Consider the following 25124-nt stretch of genomic DNA (forward strand, 5'->3'; position numbering starts at 1 on the left):
AACCAACCACATGCAGCTCCTTTCACTGTACTGAACACAAGGCATAACTCGGTGCAGATCTGCAGGGACAGGATCCCTGATGGCTTCATTGCCCTGTTAAGCCCAGTGAGCCCAGCAGTGCCGCACAGCACGAGCTCTGCTTCACAGTGGATTAGGCGAGGTGGCAGGCCCTATTTTTTTGGCTGTGCCCTGCCATGGGGCTCCTCAAGCCAGGGCTGCAGGGAAAGGCCGCGCTGCGGTGCGGTGTGATGCAATGCTGTGTGGTGTGATGCAGTGCAATGTGATGCAATGTGGCGCAGTGCGGTGACATATGATGTGATGCGGTGTGGTGCTGTGTGATGCGGTGCTGTGTGACGTGATGTGGTGTGACGTGGGGCAATGTGATGCGATGCGGTACTGTGTGATGAGACGTGGTGCTGTGTAATGCAATATGATGAAGTGTGGTGCAATGTAGTGCAGTGTGATGCAGTGCAATGTGATGCGATGTAGTGCAGTGTGATGAGATGCGATGCCTTGTGATGCAGTGCTGTGTGATGCAACGCAATGCAGTGTGATGCAGTGCTGTGTGACGCGATGCAGTTCTGCGTGATGCAATGCAGTGCTGTGTGAATTGGTGCTGTGTGATGCAATGCAGTGCTGCGTGAATTGGTGCTGTGTGATGCAATGCAGTGCTGCGTGATGTGGTGCTGTGTGATGCGATGCAGTGCTGTGTGATGTCATGCGATGCTCTGTGACGCGGTGCTGTGTGACATGGTGCGGTGCTGTGTGATGCGGTGCTGTGTGACACGATGCAGTGCTGTGTGATGTGGTGCTGTGTGATGCGATGCAGTGCAGTGTGACGTGATGCAGTGTGACACGATGCAGTGTGACGCGATGCAGTTCTGCGTGATGCAATGCAGTGCTGTGTGAATTGGTGCTGTGTGATGCAATGCGGTGCTGCGTGATGTGGTGCTCTGTGATGCGGTGCTGTGTGACGCGATGCAGTGCTGTGTGATGTGATGCGATGCTCTGTGATGTGGTGCTGTGTGATGCGATGCTGTGTGATGCAGTGCTGTGTGACGCAATGCTGTGTGACATGGTGCGGTGCTGTGTGACATGATGCGGTGCTGTGTGATGTGATGTGATGCTCTGTGATGTAGTGCTGTGTGATGCGGTGCTGTGTGACGCGATGCTGTGTGACGCGATGCAGTTCTGTGTGATCCAATGCAGTGCTGTGTGAATTGGTGCTGTGTGATGCAATGCGGTGCTGCGTGATGTGGTGCTGTGTGATGCAATGCAGTGCTGTGCGATGTGGTGCTGTGCGATGCGGTGCTGTGGGATGCGGTGCTATGTAACGCGATGCGGTGCTCTGCGATGCGAATCTGTGTGATGCGGTGCAGTGTGATGCGGTGACTCCTCGCCAGCCCGGCGTGTGAGGCGAGGTGGTGGCCGCAGCCCCGGGTGTCGTCGCGTCATAGTCTCATAGAATCCCACGGCTGGAAAAGACCTTTTAGATCATGAAGCCAAACCGCACCTGTCTACTCCTAAATCGCATCCCTGAGCACTTCATCTTTTAAACACCTCCAGGGCCGGCGGCTCAACCACCTCCCTGGGCAGTTCCAGTGCTCGATAACGCTTTCTGTGAAGGATTTTTCCCTAACGCCCAATGCGAACCCCCTCTGACGCGACCCGGCCACGCCCCTCCGTCCTAAATGATGAAACTCGGCGGCGTGTTTCACCAGGCGGCGGGGGAGGAGCCGGCGCCGCCGAGAGCCGCTTCCTGCATCACCCGCCGCGACGCGGGCAGTGACTGGGACGGGGTGAGGCTGCGGGATGGGGGGCTGCGGGGCTGCGCGCACGGCGGGGCGGGGCGCGCCGCGGCCGCGTGGGGGGAACTGCGGGAACGGCGGCGGGAGCGGCGCCGTGTCCGCCTGCGGGGAAGCCCGGCTCCGCGTGCCGAGGCTCAGCCGCCTCGGCGTGCCTTGTCCAGCCCCAGCGACCCCGGAGCTGCAGGCTTCGTGGCTCCCCGAATCCCAAACCTAGTGGGGCTTCGTGGCTAAGACGGAGCCACGGCACGGCGGTGGGCTGGGATTAGAACGATGCAAAGCGAGCAGTGTTAGCGCAGCCTGCGCTTCCCTTGGCATGTTTCTCTCATTCCCGGTGTCCCTGGGGATCTAGGGTTTGTGGCTCTCGGAACACTAAGCCTAATGGCAGCTGAGGCTCCCTGCGCCCTTGCTTAGCAGGTTGGTCCTCAGCCCACCTCTCCCATCTGTTAGCGTTGGGGTTTGGGGAGCTGCAAGGTCTAGGTCTCCAGGGACAGTGAGGCTGGAAAAGATGTGCGCCAAGGGGAGCATGACACTACACCAGCATTACTCTCTCCACACTGTTCTAATCTGGGCCACCCATGGTGCTCGGCACCTCGGCCCCAAGTTTAGGGTTTGGATTCAGGGAGCCACAAAGCCTTGAGCTTTAGTGACACTGGAGCTGGAAAACACATGCCAAGGGGAGCGTGGCGCTGCACCAGCAATGCTCGTTACGTATTTTCGTCATCTGGTCCACAAATACTGCTGTGGGAGCCCAGTCTAAACCTACCTTCTTTCAGTTTGAAACCATTGCCCCTTGTCTTGTGACTTGGCAAAAAGTCTCTCTCTGTCTTTGTTCTGAGCCCCCTTCACATACTGAAAGGCCTGTTAATGTTTCCATTGAGATGGTGTTATTGGGCATTGGGTATGATCTGTTGAAGCAATGATTTGTTCCGTTTGTGCTCTGTTAAAAAAATCAGAAACAACCTTGGTGCAGCTGAAGGTAAACTTAAGCCTTCTTTCTTGCTTGCCAAAGGTTGCTTATCATATTCTGGGCAAACAGCGTTTTACCTTGTATTAGTCAAGTCTGCCATTCTCTTGCATCAGCCCTCTTGATATTTAAACAATTAATAGTCTACATTTATTATCTGTGTTTTCTAGGTGTCAGCTCTTGCTTATAACGTTTATGTTTTTATTGAACAGTTTCTCCACTTGCAGGTAGATCAATAGCCTCGCCATGTGTGGTATTTGGGCCCTGTTTGGGAGCGATGAGTGCCTTTCCGTCCAATGCCTGAGTGCCATGAAGATAGCACACAGAGGTCCTGATGCATTTCGTTTTGAGAATGTCAATGGATTTACCAACTGTTGTTTTGGTTTCCACCGCCTCGCGGTTGTTGATCAGTTATATGGCATGCAGCCTATCCGGGTGAAGAAATTCCCCTATCTGTGGCTGTGTTACAATGGAGAAATCTACAATTTCAAACAGGTAATTGTTGGTTGGATCATACAGCACTTTTATTTTTCTTTTTATTTCAAAACTAGTGGCTATTCAGAAAATGTTTAATACATGGTGGACTAGAGGTCAGAAAAAATTTAGACGTTATCAAATGGCTCATATTTAAAAGGAAGTAAATTATCGTGATCAGCTGTGAATCTGTCATGGTTTAGGTAGTAGCATTCTTTAATACTAAAAAAAAAAAAATCACTTTTTAATTGACGAGAAGGGCAATAAGTATCTGTATCTTCAAGTTCGGTCGGTTTGAAATAAAGATACATACATTCTTCATTATCTTTTGGGGAGAGTGATTGCAGGCATCTTTTCTCTCCTTCTTCTGTCTTTATAGTGAAGATGCTTTTAGACTGTCTTTCTCTTCAGTTATTTTAGGTTCTTCTCTAAGCTGTCAGGTATTGCATTTTCTTCTCTTGGGGGCCCCGGACCAGAATGTGATATTCCAGGTAAGGTCTCATGATAGTGAAGTAGAGGGGCACTATCACCTCTCTCAACTTGTTGGTCACGCTTCTCTTGATGCAGCTCAGGATATGATTTGCTTTCTGGTCTTCCAAGTGCACATTGTGGGTTCATGTTGAGTTTTTCATCGACCAGCACCCCCAGGTCCTTTTCCTCGGGGCTGCTCTCAATCCATTCTCAGCCTAGTGTGTATTTGTGCTTGGAATTGCCCTAGTCCAGGTGCTGGACCTTGCACTTGGCCTTGTTGAACTTCATGAGGTTTGCATAGGCCCATCTTTCAAGCCTGTCCAGGTCCCTCTGGGTGGCCTCCCTTCCCTCCAGCATATCAACCACTCCACTCAGCCTGGTGTTGTAAGCAAAGTTGCTGAGAGTGCCCTGAATCCCACCATCCCTGTTGCTGACAAAGATTTTGAACAGCACTGGTGCCAATACTGAACCCTGAGGAAAGCTACTTATCATCAGTCTCTACTTAGACGTTGACCCACTGACTACAACTCTTTGAGTGCAACCATCCAGTGAATTCCTTATTCACCAACTGGTCTATCCATCAAATCCACTTCTCTCCAATTTAAAGACAAGGATGTCTTGTGGGACAGTGTCAAATGCTTTGCACAAGTCCAAGTAGATTATGTCAGTTACTCTTCCCTTATCCACCAATGCTGTAATCCTGTTGTGGAAGGCCACCAAATTTGTCAGGTGCGATTTGCCCTTATGAAGACAGGTTGGCTGTCACCAATCATATCCTTATTTCTCATGTTGCCTTAGCATAGTTTCCAAAAGGATCTCTTCTGTCATCTTGTTAGGCATAGAGGTGACACTGACCGGCCCAAGTCTTCCTTCTTTCCTTTTTCAAAAATGGGGGTTATGTTTCCCGTTTTCCAGTCAGTGGAAACTTCACTGGAATGCCATGACTTCTCAAATACGATGGGTAATGGCTTAGCAACTTCATCTTCCAGTTCCCTCAGGACCCACAGATGCATCTCATCAGGTCCCATGGACTTTTGCACCTTCAGATTCCTTAGATGGTCTCAAACCTGATGATCTTCTACAGTGGGCAGTTCTTTGATCTCTCAGGCCATGCCTTTCCTTTCTGTGACCTGGGCAGTGTGGCTTGAGCCCTTGCCGTTGAAGACTGAGGCAAAAAAAGTAATCAAGTATCTTAACTTCTCTGTATCTTGGCTAACCAGGTCTCCCATTTCCTTCTGCAGAGGGCCCACGCTCTCCCTAGTCTTCTTTTTATCACTGACATAACACTGAAGCTTTTCTTATTGCCCTTGACATGCCTGGACAGCTTTAATTCTATCAGGGCTTCTTTCATTTCAATTCTTTTATAACCTGATCCCTGGCTGTTCAGACAATTTCTCTGTATTTCTCCGAGGCTACCTGTCATTGCTTCCACCCTCTATAGGCTTCCTTTTCGTGTTTTGAATTTATCCAGGAGTTCATTGTTCCAGGCAGGCCTCCTGGCATTTTTGCCTGACTTCCTGTTTGTTGGGATGCATTGCATCTGAGTTTGGAGGAAGTGACCCTTGGATATTAAGCAGCTTTCCTGAGCCCCTTTCCCCTCCAGGACTTTATTCCATGGATGTCTACCAAGCAGATCCCTGAAGAGGCCAAAGTCTTCTTTCTCTCCTGATGGCCAGGGTAGTGAGTTTGCTGCACGCCCTCCCCGCTGCCCTACAGATCTTGAACTCCCACTGTTTCATGGTTACTGCAGCCAAGGCTTCCTTTGAGCTTCACATTCCCCCCCACCCTTCTCTGTTGGTAAGAACAAGGTCTAGCATAACACATCTCCTCATTGGCTCCTCTATCACTTGGAGAAGGAAATTACCATCAACACATTCCAGGAACCTCCTGATTGCTTATGCCCTGCTATATTGTCCTTCTAACAGATATTGACATGGCTGAATTCCTCCATGAAGACCAGAGCTTGTGAACGTGAGGCTGCGCGTGTCTGTCTATAGAGGGCCTCATCTGCTCCCTGTTCCTGATCGGGTGGCCTGTAGCAGACACCCACTATAGTGTCACTTGTCCGTGTCCTCCCTTTAATCCTCACCCATAAACTCTTGGTAGGCTCCTCTTCCATCCCCAGATGAAGATGCACTCCAGCTGGTCCTTGACATAGAGTGTGACACCTCCTCATCTACCTTGCCTGTCCGTCTTATAGAGTCTGTATCCTTCCATTCCAACAGTCCAGTTATAGGATCTGTCCCACCACGTCTCTGTGATACCAGTGAGTCCATAGTTCTGCAGGCACATGCATGTCTGTAGCTCCTCTTGTTTCTTTTCCATGCCATGTGCATTTGTGTATAGGCATTTAAGTTGGGCTCCTGATGAAGCTAACTTACTGGCTGGAGTGGCTAGAATTCCTTTGTGCTGCTCTTCAGGTGCTCTCCTGCTGACCTGTGATCCTTCTTTAGGCTTTGGGCATCTATTGCTGGTGCTGGCAGAGTGGCGTGGATTGAGGTTTTCCTCTTCCGGCAACTTTAGTTTAAAGCCTTTTTCACCAGACTGCCAAGCCTATGACCAAAGATGCTCTTCTCCTTCTCTGACAGATGGGCCCCATCAGCCTCCAGTAAGCCAGCTTTCTCAAAGTGAGTCCCATGGTCTAAGTAGCCAAACTCCTGGCTGCAGCACCAGTTCTATAAACAGTTGTTGATTTGCCAGCTTTGACTGGCCGTTTCAAACCCTTCGGATAGGAGGATTGATAGAAAGACTACCTGAGCTCCAGAGTCCCTTACTGCCACTCCTATGGCTTTGTAGTTCTTCTTGATATCCCTCGGACTGCTCTTGGCTGTATCACTGCTGCCCACATGAAACAACAGCAGTGGACAGTAGTCAGCAGAGCTGCACAAGGCTCAGTAGTCTCTTGGTGATGTCCTTAATACAAGACCCTGGTAAGCAGCACACCTCTCTGGAGAGCCGGTTGGGTCAGCAACTGGGTCCCTCCATAGAACTCAGAAGAGTCCAAGTGCCTTCTCTTAGTTGCGCTGGTTGTAAATACGGAGCAAATTAAGCTGCCTTACTCTGCTCCAGCTTCTCTCCAGATGTGATGGATCTTGCCTTTTCAATCTGCAGACTGGGGAAGCAGTTCTGCAAGAGCACCTCAGGCTTTGGGGGAAGTCTCTTCCTCCTGCTGGTCCTTGCCGTTCCAAGCTTCCATTCTTCTGGCTTATTGCTCCCCTCCCTTCTGTGTGTGCTGGTGGAGGAGGTTTTGCCTTTTTGGTCGAGGGTTGTGAATCCATTGCAGAGTGCGCTTGGAACCAGCTATCTACTTGCTTCTCAGCCTCCATGATGTTACGCAGCCTTCTCACCTTAGCTGCCTCCTGCAGGTAGTCCTCCACCTGGGCACACCTTTTGCAGACATGCATGTCCATGATGGGTGTGATGCTGCTGCCTAACATTGTCTCTGTCCCTCAGTCCCTGTGCTGAGGTGTCCATGCCAACTGTGTTACTTGTGAAGGGAAGCAATTCAGATCATCCAGCTTTGGTCTGTAAAGTAGCTTAAAATTGTGACTGTTTCTTAATTATGCTGAAAATGAATGCTTAAAACTAATCATAAATTGAGCTTGGTAGTATCAGAAACATGAATTATCTGAGATGTCTTAGTACCTCTGACATCACACTTTTGAAGTTGGAGTGAGGCTGCTGTAAATGATGTCAGTGACATCAGTAACATCAGTGGCATTTGACTGATTAGGTAAGTGGTTTTTTTTCCTTTTACTTTTTCCGGTCTTTAAGTATCTGTCTGTTTGCAAAGTGAGATACACTTTGCCCTGCAATCCATGTGAAATGTATTGCACTAACAGTCTGTAAGACATGTTGTGCTTTGCATTGTGGTCTTTCTTCTGTTGAAAGCAGTAAGAATTGCTCTCAATTGTGCTACACACACAATCCTAAGGGGAATTTAATTATGCAAAGCTTGCATTGCCATCGGCAGGCATTTGTTTGGTTGTTCTCACTATGTTATGTATCCTTCATCTTTGTAAGGAGATTTTTCTTTCAGGCTTGTGGCTGAAATGTACCTAGGAAAGGATCATTGGTGAAACAAGCGTCTTGTTTAGGGCAGTGACTTTGTTGTTTTAATATTGACTCAATTTGATCCAAGACTTTGCCCTGTAAATTACAATTAAACCCAAAACACTTAAGTTAAAATGCTAAAGCATTGGATTTGTGGGATTTCTTGACTTTATTGTTTTATTAAAATACCCTATTTCCCCTACCTGGTAGATACTGAAAGAAATTTAAAGGAATTTTAGTTCCATCCCAACACTAAGGAATAAGGAACAGGAGGTCAAGGACAAACAGCTGATTAATGCCTGGCTCTGAGCCTGGTGTGAGGAGAGAGGCTTTGGATTCTTTGATCATGGAGTGACCCACACACCCCCCAGGCTTCCTTACTACGGATGGGACACGCTTGTCTCCTAGGGGGACTAAAGTACTTTCTAAAAATCTAGTTAGGCTCTTAAATAAAGCTTTAAACTAGATGTGAAGAGGGAGGGGGAGGAAACCAGGCTAGTTGGGAATGAGCCTGGAGGTGGGACTCCAGCGACTGAGATATGGTGTGCTGGAGAGGACTGGCAGTACACCAACACAGAGCAAGTCGGGGTGAGTACAGCTGGGGACAGCAAGAATGAAACTGGAGGCTCTGCAAAGGGACCTGACCAGGCTGGACTGCTGGGCTGAGGCCAATGGCATGAGGTTTAACAAGGCCAAATGCCGGGTCCTGCACTTGGGGCACAACAACCCAGTGCAGTGCTACAGACCAGGGGAAGAGTGGCTGGAGAGCTGCACGGAAGAGAAGGACCTGGGCGTAATGGTTGACAGCCAACTGAACGTGAGTCAGCAGTGTGCCCAGGTGGCCAATGGCATCTTGGCTTGTATCAGAAACGGTGTGACCAGCAGGTCCAGGGAGGTTATTCTCCCTCTGTACTCAGCACTGGTGAGACTGCACCTGGAATACTGTGTTCAGTTCTGGGCCCCTCACCGCAAGAAGGATGTTGAGACTCTGAAGTGTGTCCAGAGAAGAGCAACGAAGCTGGTGAGGGGGCTGGAGAACAAGTCTTAAGAGGAGTAGCTGAGGGAACTGGGGTTGTTGAGCCTGGAGAAGAGGAGGCTGAGGGGAGACCTTATTACTCTCTACAACTACCTGAAAGGAGGTTGTGGAGTGGAGGGAGCTGGCCTCTTCTCCCAAGTGACAGAGGACAGGACAAGGGGGAATGGCCTGAAGCTCCACCAGGGGAGGTTCAGGCTGGATAATAGAAAAAAAAATTTCATAGAATGAGTCATTGGGCACTGGCAGAGGCTGCCCGGGGAGGTGGTCGAGTCACCTTCCCTTGGAGGTGTTTAAGGAACGGGTGGATGAAGTGCTGAGGGACATGGTTTAGGGAGTGTTGGGAATGGTTGGACTCGATGATCTGATGGGTCCTTTCCAATCTGGTGATTCTATGATTCTATGACACCGCTAGAACATGAAGAATATTTGATCTGACTTAAGTCTGACAGCTTATTTCTTCCTCCTCCACTCCATCTGTACAGGCAGAATGAAAAGGTTAGCTTAAGGAATGGAGGAAAATTAAGGCAGAGGGAAATTTTTTGTGCATAAAAAGCCCACTTAGTTTTCTTATTAAACAATTACATGAATGGTGTTATTTTTTCAGTTAATAACCAGTCGATGTTTGCAAATGCTCATTCATGTTTTTCTTTGTATTTTTTCCTAGCTGCAGAAGCAGTTTGGATTTGAATATCAAACATTAGTGGATGGTGAGGTTATCCTTCATCTTTACAACAGAGGAGGAATAGAACAAACAGCATCCATGCTAGATGGTGTATTTGCTTTCATCCTTCTTGACACTGCAAACAGAAAAGTGTTTCTGGCAAGAGATACCTATGGAGTCAGACCACTGTTTAAGGTGCTGACTGATGATGGATTTTTGGGTGTCTGTTCTGAGGCAAAAGGTAAAAGCAGTTGTGTTTAGTGCCTAAATAATCTTCAGTGTTGTTGTCAGAGACAAACTTCTTTGTCAGGCTTTTTCCGTTAAGAGTGAAGAGAAAGAGAATTGTAAATTCAGTAATAAATGAACTGTATTTAGTATTACAAGAATTACACATCATTAAAACAAAACCGACAGATGGTAAACCTCTAAGATGTTTAATTGTCCTTAATATCTCTAAAATAACTTGCTTATTTAATGTTATAATTTTTTGTATTCTGAAACCATAGCAGTACTGAGCCCAAGATGTTTTATGTTGCCCCAAAGTTAAATGTAGTCTATAGACGTAGGTTAGATATGTGCTACGATAAATTAAATAAGAATTTGTTCCTGGTCTTCTATAGTAGGCTGGGAAATAAAGCCATAAGAGCTGTTAATCTGTAAAAGCCAAGAATCTTAAAACCCTGCTGAAATTTCCTGGACTGTAATTGTCCCTAGTCTTGACACTTGCATAAACAAATCCAAACAGTGCCAAAAGGGAGTTTATTTCCTCAAATGCTCTTTGGCTGAAATTGACTTCCAGGATTATGTGTATTTCTCCTATTTACTATATATAAATTTTGTTACCAGGCTCCAGTGCAGATTTACTCATCTAATAGTTGTACTAAGTATTAGAGGAGCTGTACTGTCTCTGCTTCTTGGGAAGGAAGGAGGGAAGTGAATATTTTAGGGACCGTGTCCTATAACCATCACAGTGCATGACCAGTCCCTCTCTTAACAGCAATTCAGTACCTCTTCTGTGGAGTTGCTTAGGTGGCATCCAGGTGCCCAGCCAGTGCAAAATATCTTCTTTGCTAAGAGGACTGGAAATGAGGTTTGGCCACAAGTTTGATTCTTGGCATTCATAAGCAGTGGCATAGTTCGTTCTGGAACTGATAAGTTATGAAATTTATGAATCAGTGTTAATTAAGCAATCACTTCTGTGATGTAGTTTATTACAAACCCCATGTCAGCTTGAGTACACTTAATTTTAAACACAAAATCAGTTATTATTTTTATTTGAATTCTCATAACCGTATTACACCTTGACCTGGACATCATGTAGTCAATTAGAAAAATGCTGCTCTTAATGCTTGCAGGGATAAACTGCTATGTACCAATTAGTAAAACTTGCTGGCTTCCTTTCTGTGTTACTTGCATCTGCTTAAGATGGCTTAGATCTATGTATGCAACCTGCCAGAATCAGAATTATGCTCCAGCCAGAGCAGTCTCAGACTTGAAATTATAGTTTTTAATATCTAATTGAGGATCTGGAGAAAATATTTGTATATAGTGTTAGTGCAGAGGCTGTTGAGTGAGGTATAACTTAACCATCCTAGGTGAAAAACTTTTTTTTTTCCCGATTTTATCTGTAGGACTTATCAACTTAAAGCATTCAACATCCTTATGTCCTAAAGTGGAACCATTTCTCCCTGGTCATTATGAAGTGTTGGATTTAAAGCCGTCTGGCAAGGTTGCATCAGTGGAATTAGTGAAATTTCATAGCTATAAAGATGAACCACTCCATGCGGCATGTGATACAGTGGAAACTCTGCCTTCAGGTAGTACAGCAAAGCGTTTGCTACTTACTCTGATTAAAAAGTGAAAAAATTATAATCTTTGAATATGAAATTTGCATTGATGATTTAAAAACTGCCATTTAAAAAAAACCTAGAAGAACTTTTATAACATAGGGGCTTGCGCATTGATTTTGTAGGCAGTCATGTACAAAGATGAACTTGCATGCCCTCATTATCAAAGAAAATTTAGACAAATATCTTTGTTTCCTAATGGCATAATCCAGCAAAGGCTAAGTAACACATCTTGGGGTTGTTTTTTTTTTCTCTTCTGTTCTGGGCAGGCTTTGATCTTGAAACGGTGAAAAGCAACATTCGTATTCTGTTTGAAAATGCCGTTAAAAAACGTTTGATGGCTCACAGAAGGATCGGTTGTCTCTTGTCAGGTAAGTAGCAAGAATCACCATGATTCTGTGTCTTCTCTCTCTTTTGCCCATCCTCTACCAGTTAAAGGAAAGCATTCCAACTGTTGTGCTGGAATGTACCTGAAGTGATCTGAATCTTCGCTTGCTTTTCACAACAGGCAACTTGTTATAAAGTTTTGATAAAGTTTGTGCTGAAGTTTTATCAGTTTATGAGTGTACTGAAAGTCTTCGACTTTTAAAGTTTATACTGTGCTGGGATGTTGGCTTGTTGAGACACTGACCATTTTTAACTGCAGGGGAGCATCTAGACCAAAAATATTTGCTATACTTTTTCAGGTACGGTAATAGCTTGTGGTGCAGTAACTTGTTCACCAACTTAGCTGATCACTGTTGTGGTCTGGTGGCTCAGTGTTACAGAGGTACTTCACAGACTTTGTAGCCATGGGGCTGACATCTGATTTCCTGTGCGTTTGTAGCACTTTGTGCTTGTTGTTAGAGTTCTGTTATGCTGTTCGTGAATGCATTGAACATCAGTAATTACACTCATTTGTCATGAACTCTATTAAACATGCATTTCAATGAGAGAGAACTGACTAGGAGATACTGTTCGATCATTTCCTTACTGTGGCATCATAAAAAGTAGGAGGGAGGTAAATGAAAATGGGGAGATACACAGAGCTGGAAGATTCCAGCCTCGGTAAAAAGCCAGTTCAAATCTCAAATTTCAGATATAAAATTAGAAGACAGTCAGTCAGCAACTCCTCAGATGCACATGCAGAGTGTATTAGTAGCAAAACTAAGTGCTTGTGCTGGTATAATAGCAGAGTATCTCAGTTCTTCGCAATTTTGAGTATGTTTGGAGCATCACAGTTGGGAGAAGTGCTTTTGTCTCCAATCAGGGAGGGAGTCCTGCAACTTCACAGTGGAAGCTCAGCATTTTATTCCCTGATTTCTACATCCTAAGCACTCAGTTTGATTTCTGTGCTCTCCTTTTCTCACACTCTGTGTGTAGTTTTCCACAGAAGGAGATTTTTTACAAGGTAGTGTGCCCACAAAGAGTGTCAGGGTGGGAATGGATGCTGGTGCGCTCTGCTGAAAAAACGCATGCAGACTGTAGGAAACAGAGAGTAGGGTTTTGTCTTGTGCTTATCAGAACTGCCGGAGCGTGTTGGGAGAGCAGGTATTGCAGTTTGCTCAATACTGCAGAGGAGCAGAAGTAGTGAAGGATTAGCAAAACTGCTAATGATTAATGAATGCTGCTCTGAATAAAAAGGTGGAGCCTCAGAGAACATCTGGGCATCTTGTGTATCTCTTGGGTTTACTTTGTTGTTTGTTTTCCAAACTGTTCGAATTCTTCCGCTGTCATCCTCTGGGAAAGAGGAGGAGGAAAAAAAAGAATGTCACTAATGAACGTTTTCACTTTATTAAGTGCTGTTTAAAAAATTAATTCCACTCAAAATATGTGAAACACTTTTGAAATATGGTTGGGGAAGAGTGGAATCCTTATAGTAAATGTTCTGTTCTTTTACTTGATTTTTTTTGTTTGAACAGCCAACAGAAAAAAAATTACATAGTTCTGTGAGTAGAGTATCAAATGTTTTGGTAAGAAGAGGATAAAGAGCAATTTTAAAATGGAGAATGAATCACATTATAGCAGAGTTGAGAAAGGGTGTGATCTGTAGTGGTACAGTCTTTTCAGAATATTTTCCTTGTATCTTAAAAGAAGGATTTCCATTGGTGCTCCTGACACCAAAAGTACTGTAACTGTCACTGAAGGCATTCCACTAAAGTTGCCCAATTCCCTTGTTAAGCAAAGGTAAATGTTCACTTCTGCAAGAAATACTGAAGCCTAGTCGTGACTTTCTGCTATCTAGAGTCAGTGTCCTTAAGGGGAAACAAAAATCAAACACTTAAACAAATAATTTGTTTTGTTGGCAGGGGGCTTAGATTCCAGCTTGGTTGCAGCTGTTCTTCTGAAACTGATGAAAGAAATCAACATCAATTATCCATTACAAACCTTTGCAATTGGGATGGAAAATAGTCCTGACTTAGTGGCTGCCAGAAAGGTATAGCAAGTGTTGTTTTCAGTTTGTTCTGAGCTACTGAGTGCTAAGCAGTGTATAGTAATGGTGCTAACTTCATAGTACGGTATTAATAGTAGTAGTGAATATTCATGTGTTGCTATGGTGTGAATCAGTTTGCAGTAAATCATTTAGTACGACATTTTCTGCTTAGTTAAATCTTATGAAAGAGGTAGTTGAGACTTACCTGTTTTGTTTTGCATTTGGAAGACTTCTGTGACAGATTTCCATTGCATTTGGAAGACTTCTGTGACAGACTTCCATTGCATTATTACCAAAAGGAAGATTCTTCAGAGCTGTCTCAATTCTGACTCTGGCTTTTAGGGTAAATCTCCATGTTATGGTTCCTGTGCTATGGCATTTGTATATATGTTAAATATTGTAAGTTGTCAGTTTACTGACTTAAGAGCCTTGTACAAGGTGTTTGGTATCTGGGGGACCCTTTAGGTATTCGGTCTGCCATGGTGCTTGAGCTGCTTTTTCTCTTCAGGACAAATATCCAGAGTACTCAGAGCCTTTACAGATTCTGTTATGCTTTGGGCAAGTAGCTGGATGCTCTGTTGTAATCATGATTGAACACTGTAAGTAGGGAGACTACGTTCCCTCTGGTGAATGTACCACTGCAAGTCCAATGGACTGCTACCGTATCATCTTTTCTTGGCCTCACGTCTTATAATTCTCACTGTGGCGGAAGGGAACTGATGCTTTCTTTCAATGTGTGTGTTTTAAACACAATGTATGTTTAAAAATGTTTTAATTGAAAAGCAATGCATTATTGTGACCTTTTACAAACAGGTGGCAGCACATATAGGCAGTGAACATCATGAAGTAATATTTAATACTGAAGAGGGAATTCAGGCAATAGAGGAGGTTATCTTCTCCTTGGAAACCTATGATATAACAACAGTAAGAGCTTCAATTGGTAAGATTTTTCTGAAAAACAATCTCTGCTTTATATCACCTAATAAAATTTTATGCAAACTCATATAGTCATCTACTAGATTTTTTAGCCATCACAGAACCTGGAAACTGGAACTCCCAAGTTGGGCTCCCTGGTCTTGCCTGTGATACTACACTGAGGCAAAACCCGTTACTAGTTTCAAAGTCATCAACTGTACAAAACCATGTTCCTGAAGCTTTGGGATGAAAAATAAAAATTCTGTGAAGAAGAAACATTAGGTCTACAGGTCTAGGTTTTCTGCTCTGATAAGTATGAGCCTTGGAGGAAGGGAGAAAATTTACAGGTTATCTGCGTTACTGATAATAATGTTAGCAAAGCAGTTATGATTAACCTATTCCTTGCATAACTTTAATGCTGAAGTGAAGTATTCTTGTCACCCTGTAGTAACACATGGGCACTTAAGCCTGGTAGATTTCATAGAATCATAGAATGGTTTGTGTTGGAAGGGACTTTAAAGATCATGTAATTCCAACCCCACTGCCATCTTATGTGTGTTTGATTATGAGAAATGAAGGAAGTAACCAGCAGCTTCTTACAAAGGCTTGCCAGCCTGATAAGAGTGAAACATTGTAATTCAATGTGACCTTCTGTGTAATGCCAGCTATGACATTTTACCCAGTTAATGTTGTGTCAGCCTAAAACATTGTCAAAAAAGCTAATAAGCCAAATAGGCAACACAGTTTTGAAAACACAGGTCACTGAGTGGAATGTGGTACATGAAGATAGGACTTTGCAATGTGAAATGTTGAAAAAAATATTAAAAAATAGAGGCAATTTTTTATGCATTGTGTTTATTTGTAATTACTGCTTACTATGAGAAATAATGAACTAGATCCTTCTACTTAGATCTCTACTACGTTTGTTATAGAAGCACATTGTTTGGAAAAATGTAATGAGAGGAAGGCAAAATTCTGATTAATAAATAATTGTTTTTAGAAAACTAATTGAAAAAGGGGCTTCATCCAGCTCAACCTACATTGGCAGAGAGTTAAGCAGCAACTTTTGCTGATAGTTCTGTAGTTCAAAGCTGGAGGGTTTGTTCAGGACTGTGCTGGAATTAATTATGTGCTTAATTTTGAACTGAGTCAGAACAACTATATGTGTTCCCACGGGAATCCTCCACTGTTCCCAGGACCACAGACACACACTTATTTCTGATATTTTGAGGGCTCAGTAGAAGTCCACAGTTTAGATGTGTTTGCAGCACTTGGTTTATGTGGCTGTTGATGGCTTTTGAGTAACAATGAGATGTCATTGTATGCGGTTGTTTGCTGCATAAGAGAGTAGCCTAGAAGTGAAACTTCTATAATGCTAAACTCTAAATTTAAAACTGTACTAACTGCATATAGTAGCATGTAGCTGTATTTTAATAACTTTATACTTTTTTTTTTTTGAGGTATGTATCTTGTCTCCAAATATATACGGAAGAAAACAGACAGTGTGGTCATTTTTTCAGGAGAAGGATCAGATGAGCTGACACAAGGATATATATATTTCCATAAGGTAAATATATTCACTATACAGAAAGCTCTTGAGCTGTTTGTCCTCCCCTTCAACAGAAAGTCTCTGCTGAGATTTCAAAGTGTGAAGTTTGAGAGTTGTCATAGCTGTATATTTTATGTGTATTTCTCCTGAGGTGTCATAAAATCCAAGGCATTCAATTTAATCATTTAAAAAAAAACTGGTTTTAAACTTCAGAATTCCCGAGACTTATTTCTTATACATGGTCTTTGCCAGTTCTGAGGTCACTCAGTGTTTATTACAACTTAAACACTGGACAGTAAGTAATGGATCACTCTGCGCAGCTATGTTATGTCTGTAGGCTACATGCATGTCTGCTTACAGGCACCATCTCCTGAAGAAGCTGCAGAAGAGAGTGAGAGGCTTCTGAAAGAGCTGTACCTGTTTGATGTTCTTCGTGCAGACAGAACTACTGCAGCACACGGGTAAACCATAGTCTCTTTGATCCTGAGGACTTGTGTGATTTTAAAGATTTTCAAATGGTGTTCCCCAGGGCTCAGTGTTGGGGCAAGTTCTGTTTGATATCTTTATGAATGATCTGAATGAACGAACTCAGTGCAGAATAAGCTTGCAGATGATACCAAGTGGGACAGGAGTGGAAAGGAAGGCTCCACTAAGGGATCTGGACAGGCTGGATCGATGGGCCAAGCCCAGCTCTATGGGGTTCAGCAAGGCCAAGTGTCAGGTCCTGCACCTGAGGCACAACAACCCCATGCAACACTACAGGCTTGGGGATGAAGGGCTGGAAAGTTGCCTTGCAGGGAAGAAGCTGAGGGTGCTGGTCAACTGCCGGCTGAATATGAGCCAGCAGTGTGCCCAAGTGGCCAAGAAGGCCAACAGCATCCTGGCTTATATCAGAATTAGTGTGGCAAGGAGGGGTAGGGAAGTTTTTGTCCCCCTGTACTGGACACTGGTGAAGCCATGCCTTGGATACTGTGTTCAGTTTTGGGCCTCTTACTACAAGAAAGACCTTGAGGTGCTGAAGCCTATCCAGAGAAGGGCAATGAAGCTGATGAAGGGTCTGGAGCATAAGTCTTACGAGGACTGGTTGAGGGAGCTGGGACTGCTTAATTTGGAGAAAAGGAGGTTGCGGGGAGGCATTATCTCTACAGCTACCTGAAATGTGGTTGTAGCAAGGCGAGTGTTAGTCTCTTTTCCCAAGTAGCAAATGATAGGCCAAAAGAAAGTGGGATCAAATTATTCCAGGGGAATTTTAGATTGGGTAATAGGAAAAATTTCTTTCCCCAAAGGGTTGTCAAGCCCTTGAACAGGCTGCCCAAGTAAGTGGTTGAGTCACCATCCCTGGAGGTATTTGAAAGACATGTAGTTGTGGTGCTTAAGGACATGGTTTAGCAGTGGACTTGGCAGTGTTAGGTTTACAGTTGGACTAAGTGATCTTAAAGGTCTTTTTGAATCTAAGTGATTCTGTGACTTTAAAATTGAAGTTGTAGCCTGAAGTAATTTGAGTAACAGCAAACCACACCGCAAAATTTAGTCTTGTCTTCTGTGATTGTAGAGCCAACTGTTTCCAGCTTATGCAGCGAATATCTTTTGTCTGGGATTGCACAGACATTTATAGAAGCAGTGAATTAGAAATAAAAATACAGAGTTAAAGAAGAATGGCAAGGTTTTATTTGAGTTTGTGGTTTTAAAGTTTAGGCAAAGAGGAATGTTGAATCTGACAATCAGCATGCATATGAAGAACTAAAATACACACCAAAAGAGAAAGATATGTGGGTTGACTTGGGTAGCTGACTGTAATAAAGAGATGTTAGTATACAGTTTGTGTGACTGATACCTTAAAGAATCGCCCAGTTGTATACTATGGAAAATAGCATTATTTTGCGGCAGAAATAAATAAAGGAGAATAGATGTTGGGAGGCCATCTACAGATAAGAAAAAGATGGTACCTTTGGCAAAGTAAACAACTTGCTGATCAAGAAAATTGCATTGTGTATTTGACCCTGCCACAAAATGATTTGCTCAGGTTTTTATAACCTTATGTTTCCCTTTCCTATCTAAAAGATGGACAGGGTGCAGGAGCCTTGCTGTTTGCCTCATAATGTGTTTTGTGCTGAAAAATTTGGCCACTATTCAAGGCTGTTTAATATCACACTTTGGCTGCTTTTCTTTGGACAGTTGCCATTTCTTGAAGACAAGCTGGACTCAGCTTCACAGAACTGCTAGGAAGAAAGAACCCTCCTACTTACAAATAAAAACTGAATTTAAACTGTTTGGATTTATGGAGACAAGGGGGAGGAATTAAGAGTAGAGAGGAAATCATGGGAGAAAGGATGAAAGTATCTTTATTAGTTAGAAAAGAATGACTGTAGGGAAAGACTTGCAACGCAAATCTTGTCAATACTTTTGTAATGTGGGTATTACCTGAAGTAGTTGAAGCTTTTTATCACAAGAGAAGCTTCAGAGACAGTGAAATTACTAGAATGCAGTATAACATCTCCATTTGACTTTGAAGATGGGCACCATAATTTCTCTTGAGGAAACACTAAAAGGGGTTTCTTCCTACTGAAGACACGGTTACTGTAATTTTATTTGCTACCTTCAGTGTCCTTAGAAGCTATGGTACGCATAAGAGAATGTAAGCAGGAAGACTTTGTATGTGTGTATCTGCCACTGGTGTAGGAGAGAACTTGTACAAAATCAGCAGTCAATAGCTTATTGGTGTCCATGTGGGCTTCTTTTTGTTGTTTATCGAAAATGTGGCTTTCAGAAATGACAGCAGAAATCTTTACTTGGTTCTGTGACTTCTTTACAAGTGCTGATGCGAATCCCAGTGAGAAACTTAGTACTTCTCTGGAGGCAACAGGATTCTTTTTCAGTATATTTTTGCTTATGTGGAGCAATGGCTGTTGCAAATCCTGCAGGACTGTAGTTAAATTTCTTTACTAGAAGCTGCCCAGCAGATGGCATCATAAATCAGAGATCTTTATATAATCTGTGGAGACCATATACTTCACTTTCTAAACTGATGAATTAAATGCAGATAGTCATGAATATACAAGTGAAATTTCTTGTAAGTAAAAGCAGAAAAACCTTGTGTTGATGTGAAAGACAGAGGCAGGTTAACTGTTACGGAATTCCTAAGTAGATAACTTAGTGGATTAATCGAGCATCTTTTCCATTTATTTTCCCTGTTTAGTCTTGAACTGAGAGTCCCATTTTTGGATCATCGGTTTACTTCATATTATTTATCCCTACCGGCAGAGCTGCGAATACCAAAGGTGTGTAAAACTACGTTGGACCCAAATGTAAGCTTACAAATTCACTGATTTGTAGTCTAAGTATGACCAAATTGCTGAATTCAATGGTTAAGTCCTCCACGCAAAGTCAAGCATGGTCTTAAGTATGTTGCTGAATTGTTGGACTACTGGGTACCCTTTTCTGATCAGACTGAAAGAAAACCATTTCTTAAGCATTTAAAGCCAGATCTTTGTACTGCAATTCCTGAGACTCATGACATCTTGTTTTTCTGCAAACAGAATGGAATAGAAAAATACCTTTTAAGAGAGTCCTTTGAGGATTCCAACTTGCTTCCCAAAGAAATACTCTGGAGACCCAAAGAAGCTTTCAGTGATGGTATAGCATCAGTAAAGAAATCCTGGTTTTCTTTTCTTCAGGACTATATTGATCAACAGGTACAATACCACTTTTTTTGTGTGTGTGTGTGTCTTTCACATTTAGGTATATTAGATATGGCTGCCAAGGAGAGGCAGCTTACATGTTTAGTTAGGAGAATAAATCTGAGTATGACAGTAGCTTGAGCTTCATGGTAGAGGAGCAAGATAAACATTAATCAATGGTCTTCTATCTGTCTGAGTTGGTTGAAGACATTTAAAATCAGATACAAAGAAAGCTAGAGTCTGACAGAAATGACTGTGTGAGGAAATGAGCATCATTTAAATATCTGGATTGCAAATTGGATTGTGTCTCTGCAAACACAATTTCTGGGTTACATGCAAAGCATCTGCTTCAGCTGAAGGCATTTGCATGAACTTACTCTACAGCTGAGTAACACCATAATGATTTTATAATGTCATTTCTTGTTAATGTAGTTTGTTTTTCCCAGCAATGTCTAGCTAAGCCCCTCTGCTTTTGAAGGTGTCTACTTGCATTGCTAACCAATGAACAATTTAGAGCATTTTGGCTTCGGACAAAGAGTAATAATCTCTGATATACAGAGGTAGTTTAATCATTGAGAAGAAGGAATAACACCTATTTTACACCAGAGCTCTGTTCTAGAGAAATGTGAGTAGTTGAGCCTGTGGACAGGTGCTTGTCTGTCCTACCACCAACTGCTTGCTTCCCTTCTTTTTTTTCTCTGTATCCACAAGGAAGTACATGTAGCTTGTATGGATGTGTAGGGGCAAGTTAATTTCTTGTCTGTGAGTAGTTATCATGTTGGCAGTGGAAGCAACCTGCTTTAGAAATTGCCTCCACTGATGCAACCACTCATCCTCCCTTTCTTAGCCAACTCAGCAACTGCAGGCATCCTTGCCTCTGCATCCCAGTTTTTTTGTTGCTTAAAACTTGGATATACAAGCAGAGTCAACAGCTCTCTGGGAGCTGAAAAAAAAACAATCCAGGAAGCCATTTTCATGGCTGAAAGACTGCTTTAAGTTGTTCCAGTTAATTTGCAGGAAAGAGAAGGATAGGAATTGAATTTTTGTCAGTTTACTAGTAAAGATGATTGTAACTCGAAGAGAAGCAGGCTTCCCATATAGTGCAGAGAGTGGTATTAACAGCATGGCAAATATAGTTATGTATTCACAAAGATCAAGGGAGCCTATGACCAAAATTCGCCTCTAGAAACCTCTACCTCTAGAAAAGACACTTTTTAAAAAACTTATGGGCACTCCATGGTTGGTGAATCCTTGTGTCTCTTGAACTTGAAGCAAATTGCCTTGTAAAAGTTAAATATGTTTGCAGCTTAACTTGAGTTTTGCTTATGTCTGTAGATTGATGACCTTCTGCTGGAAAAGGCAGCGGAGAAATATCCTTTCAATCCTCCTAAAACAAAAGAAAGCTATTACTACCGCCAGATCTTTGAAAAGCACTACCCAGGGCAAAGCAACTGGCTGCCCCACTACTGGATGCCAAGATGGGTTAAAGCTACTGATCCTTCTGCTCGCACGTTGAAACATTACAAGTCAGCTACCCAAGAATAGGCTGCAGAAATAATCCCTCAAATAGAAGTGCTGCAAGCAATTTGTATGCACTCTGCTCTAAAAAACAACCCAGACAAATTACTCAAACCTAAAGCTTAAATGGTCTTTAAGATGCATTTTGACAATGCTGTTAGAAATAAGAGCTTTCTGTGGTTGGTATACTGTTAAAAATTCACCCTGATGTACCAAAACTTTGTAATTCATGGGAAAATACTTTATAGACAAGGAACTACCTTGTTTGGCAGATCTGTTCCTTATGTGACCTCAATTGTATTAATTTTTGCAGTCATTTAATACATTTCAATATGAGTTCTGTCTTGAGGACTTGAATAAGGCTGTGATGTAAACTACTGCAGGCCCTCTGAGCAAAGAGAAATTTGGCCCTAGATAGTTCCTTGCTGTGGGAATAGTCTACATTATTGTATTCTGAATGTCTTTCTAAGCATTCCCAAAAGCCTTGGTTTGGTTTTCAAAAGGTATTGAGATATAGCTATGCAGAGATGCTTACTAGAGTTTATAGTAGCGATGGTGCTGGGTGTTACTTTATGAAATGAATGGGAATTTTATTTATTACTGTAAAGCCACCAGCTGTCTGTTTTGAATCTTGTAAATATACCAACAGTCTAAAGATGTTTGAGTGTTATCAAAGAGCAGAACAGAGAAGAGAAGCCAAGTTATGCCTTTGTTTTGGACTCAAGGGCTTCAATTTTTAAATGTGTTTATTATTCTTGAAAATAGGGTGTTAACTGGGTGATCCCATCAGTCTGATGGAAGTTGCATGAAACTTTTCACTTATTGTGACAGTTTTTCCACTTGTATGATGAAAAGGTAGACCATGTTGCTGCTCAACTGTAGGTGGCCGAATGTGTGGTGAACCAACTCTGTTAACCCCAGATTTTACTCAGACAAAGCATTATTGAAGACAGTGGGATCAGACACTTTGCCTGGAAAAATGGATAAAGAGCTTCTTCAAAACCCACAAGAACTTCTAATACCCTACTGAAAAAGAAATTACTTTTTACCCAGGACAACTTTTTATTAATTACTTAGGCACGGGGGCTACTTTTTTAAAGGTAACTTAAACACAATGGTGATCAAAAAAAAAAACATGCTGCAAATTTACTTGATTAGCATCATGGTCTTTATGAAGACAGAAGTCTAGTTTATTGTCCCTCTTGGCCAGGAAACCAAAGTCAATTGTTATTTAAAAGATAAAATAAAAGCAGTTCTGGTTTAGAATCTTACCGAAATGATTGATTGTTTGTTTATTACTCCTCCCTAATCCTATGTTTGGATCTCTGTTCCAGAAAACTTACTGAAACCTCTCAGTGGTACCATGAAGCCCATGAACTGTCTGGCTATGAACTGTCTGGCTATGGCCTGTACTGGCCATATTTTGACATAAATTTGCACATACCTGTTGTTTATGAATGTATGATGAGTAAGAGTAATAAGTTCGTAAAGCCTGCTTTACTTAAGGGCCATGTGCTTGTCTTTTTGGATTTCTTTGAAGCAATAAAGTACATTTTGACTCAGGAAAGGAACACAAGAGTATGGTGATTAGGTATGGATATGTAAAGATAAGATTTACTGCTCACTGTAAACTTCCCAAGGCCAAGATGATAAGCAAGTAGTAATTGTCTAAAGTAAAAATAGCACAACACATTTTGGGGTCATCATGCAAATGCACTTTCTGATGCAGTATTATCAGGTATTCAAGGAAATCCACCTTCATTTGTTTAAATTCTTGATACACTGGGAATTTACATAGTGAGGCAAGATTGTAGACTGGTGATCTTAATTATTTCATCTTTTTACTGATGGGCAAAGGAGAAATGGTGTTTGTTGCCTTATTTTCGTTAAAGATATAAATACTAGGGGAGTCTCAGGAGTGAAAACCTGTTCATTCCTTCTCAATGTGTAGACTCAAATTCTCAGCCTTTTTGGCTTCTGTGGCACTCTACTTTCTCTTTGCTTTTTTTCGTATTTTTAAGACAACAGTTACTCTGGATCGTCTGCTGGCTGCAGACATGTTTGTGGTCTGTCACAGGAGGGAAGGGGACACAGATCCAGTATGCACTGCTCTCTTGTACAATTTTACTTTTTATCTTTCTTTCTTCCTGCAATGGTTGTCTCCTTTTCTCCATTTCTTTTGGAGAAAATTAAGCTGGACTATCCTGACACTTTGAGTAGGTTGGTTTGAGTAGTGTGCCAGAGGTGGAGATAAGGAATTAGTCAGGGCTCCACCTGGGTGGGAGGAGATAGAAGAGTCCTTGGCTTGCAGGACTACTGAGGGCTGGAGGCGAGTCTGTAGAGTGCTTGTAAAGTGGATAAATTAGTGTAGGTTGGGTTTTTTTTAATTGGTATGATTTTTTTATTTGGATTGATTAAATTATTGAATGATGTTTTCACAGCAATCTCCCCTTCTTTTGAGGGAGGAGAAATGAACAGCGTATCTTCCAAAGAGAAGACTGCAGTGTATGGGACCTGCCAGTTGCTTAAGGTTGCTCAGTGACATGTATGCCTTTCATCTTTTTAGTAAAGCCTACATGCTATTATAACCTTAAGTTAATGGGCTTGTGTGGAGCTTCACTGACTGTGTCGACATACAAGTGTCCTTGACAGTGTCTCTAGAGAAGCTCCCCAATACAGACCAGCATGTCTGAGCCAGGGAGCACTTGACAGGACTATGGGGACTCTTGGTCAGTTGGGCAGCATATTCTATGCTATGTGGTTTAAAAGGAGGTTGTAGTGAGGCAGGTGTCAGTCTTTTCTCCCAAGTAACAAGTGATAGGACAACAGGAAATGGCCTCAAGTTGTGCCAGGGGAGGTTTAGGTTGGATATTAGGAAAAATTTCTTCACCAAAACGGTTATCAAGCATTGGAACAGGCTGCCTAGGGAAGTGTCACCATCCCTGGAGGTATTTAAAAGACATGTCTCTGTGGCACTTAGGATCATGGTTTAGTGGAGGCAGTGCTAGGTTTATGGTTGGACTCAATGATCTTAAAGGTCTTCTTGAACTCAACAATTCTATGATTCCATATAAAATGTTTGAAACCACGTTTAAAATCACAGTAAAGTGTAAAAGCAGCCAATTTTACTTAAAAGAATATGCAGAATCTCTTTGTGGAGGAGCTTTGGTGTGGGAAATGTCACTGATGAACATTTGCAAGGTAATGCATATTTAACTGTTTTCACCAAGAACAAAAAAAAAGCTTCTGGAAAACTAGGTTACAGGAACCAGTGTTTGCTTTCCTGTGGAAGCTAATTCCTCAGTGAGTCTTATAATTTTATTCAGATTCAGAGTTCACAAGGCTGTTGGGTTTCTCCAATCAGAACTGAGATAAAATATGGTAAATTATGTTTAAAACTAAAAAATTATACCAAGACTCCAGAGGGATGGACTTGGTCTTTTGTTCTGACAGAGACCTAACATCTAATTCCCATTAGTCAATGAAAGAGAGCAGTCATCAAAGGAAAACTTAATACAAGGTGACCCTGTGTTTAAGCTGGCTGTTGTACAGTCTCCCCAAAGAAGAGTGGGGCTGAAGCGCAGGAGAGCTTGCTTATTTCTGTAGGGAGGTGAGCTGTGTTTTCCTCGGTGAATTTCCTAGGGATAGTCAAGCACGTACTATACCTGCATGATGTCTGTTATGGTTCCTTATTTGGGAATTTCAGGGCCTATTGTGTTTTTTTTAATTTACTTACAA

General features: G+C 42.6%; 1 protein-coding gene across 2 annotated transcripts; it reads left to right on the plus strand.

Moving 5' to 3' along the window:
• Positions 1-1532: 1532 nt before the first annotated feature.
• On the plus strand, positions 1533-21809 carry ASNS (asparagine synthetase (glutamine-hydrolyzing)). 2 transcript variants are annotated; one of them, XM_054060297.1, is made up of 12 exons: positions 1533-1799; positions 3000-3267; positions 9471-9708; positions 11099-11284; positions 11584-11685; positions 13603-13730; positions 14541-14667; positions 16103-16209; positions 16552-16652; positions 19388-19469; positions 19728-19883; positions 21204-21809. In XM_054060297.1, exons 2-12 carry the CDS (start codon positions 3019-3021, stop codon positions 21411-21413), a joined length of 1686 nt encoding a protein of 561 aa, XP_053916272.1. In that variant the 5' UTR covers positions 1533-1799; positions 3000-3018; the 3' UTR covers positions 21414-21809. The 2 variants fall into 2 exon arrangements, with proteins under 2 accessions (XP_053916272.1, XP_053916271.1); XM_054060296.1 differs by having other exon boundaries at positions 1535-1799; positions 2985-3267.
• Positions 21810-25124: the final 3315 nt, after the last annotated feature.

Source organism: Cuculus canorus, chromosome 2 (assembly GCF_017976375.1).
Source record: "Cuculus canorus isolate bCucCan1 chromosome 2, bCucCan1.pri, whole genome shotgun sequence".
Taxonomy (NCBI): domain Eukaryota; kingdom Metazoa; phylum Chordata; class Aves; order Cuculiformes; family Cuculidae; genus Cuculus; species Cuculus canorus.

What these genes read in the sequence shown, in the direction of transcription:
- ASNS (XM_054060297.1), top strand. Translation starts at nt 3,019, where the DNA reads ATGTGTGGTATTTGGGCCCTGTTTGGGAGCGATGAGTGCCTTTCCGTC. An exon ending in AAATCTACAATTTCAAACAG is followed by an intron (nt 3,268 to 9,470) that starts GTAATTGTTGGT and finishes ATTTTTTCCTAG; the next exon opens with CTGCAGAAGCAGTTTGGATT. An exon ending in AGAACTACTGCAGCACACGG is followed by an intron (nt 16,653 to 19,387) that starts GTAAACCATAGT and finishes TTCCCTGTTTAG; the next exon opens with TCTTGAACTGAGAGTCCCAT.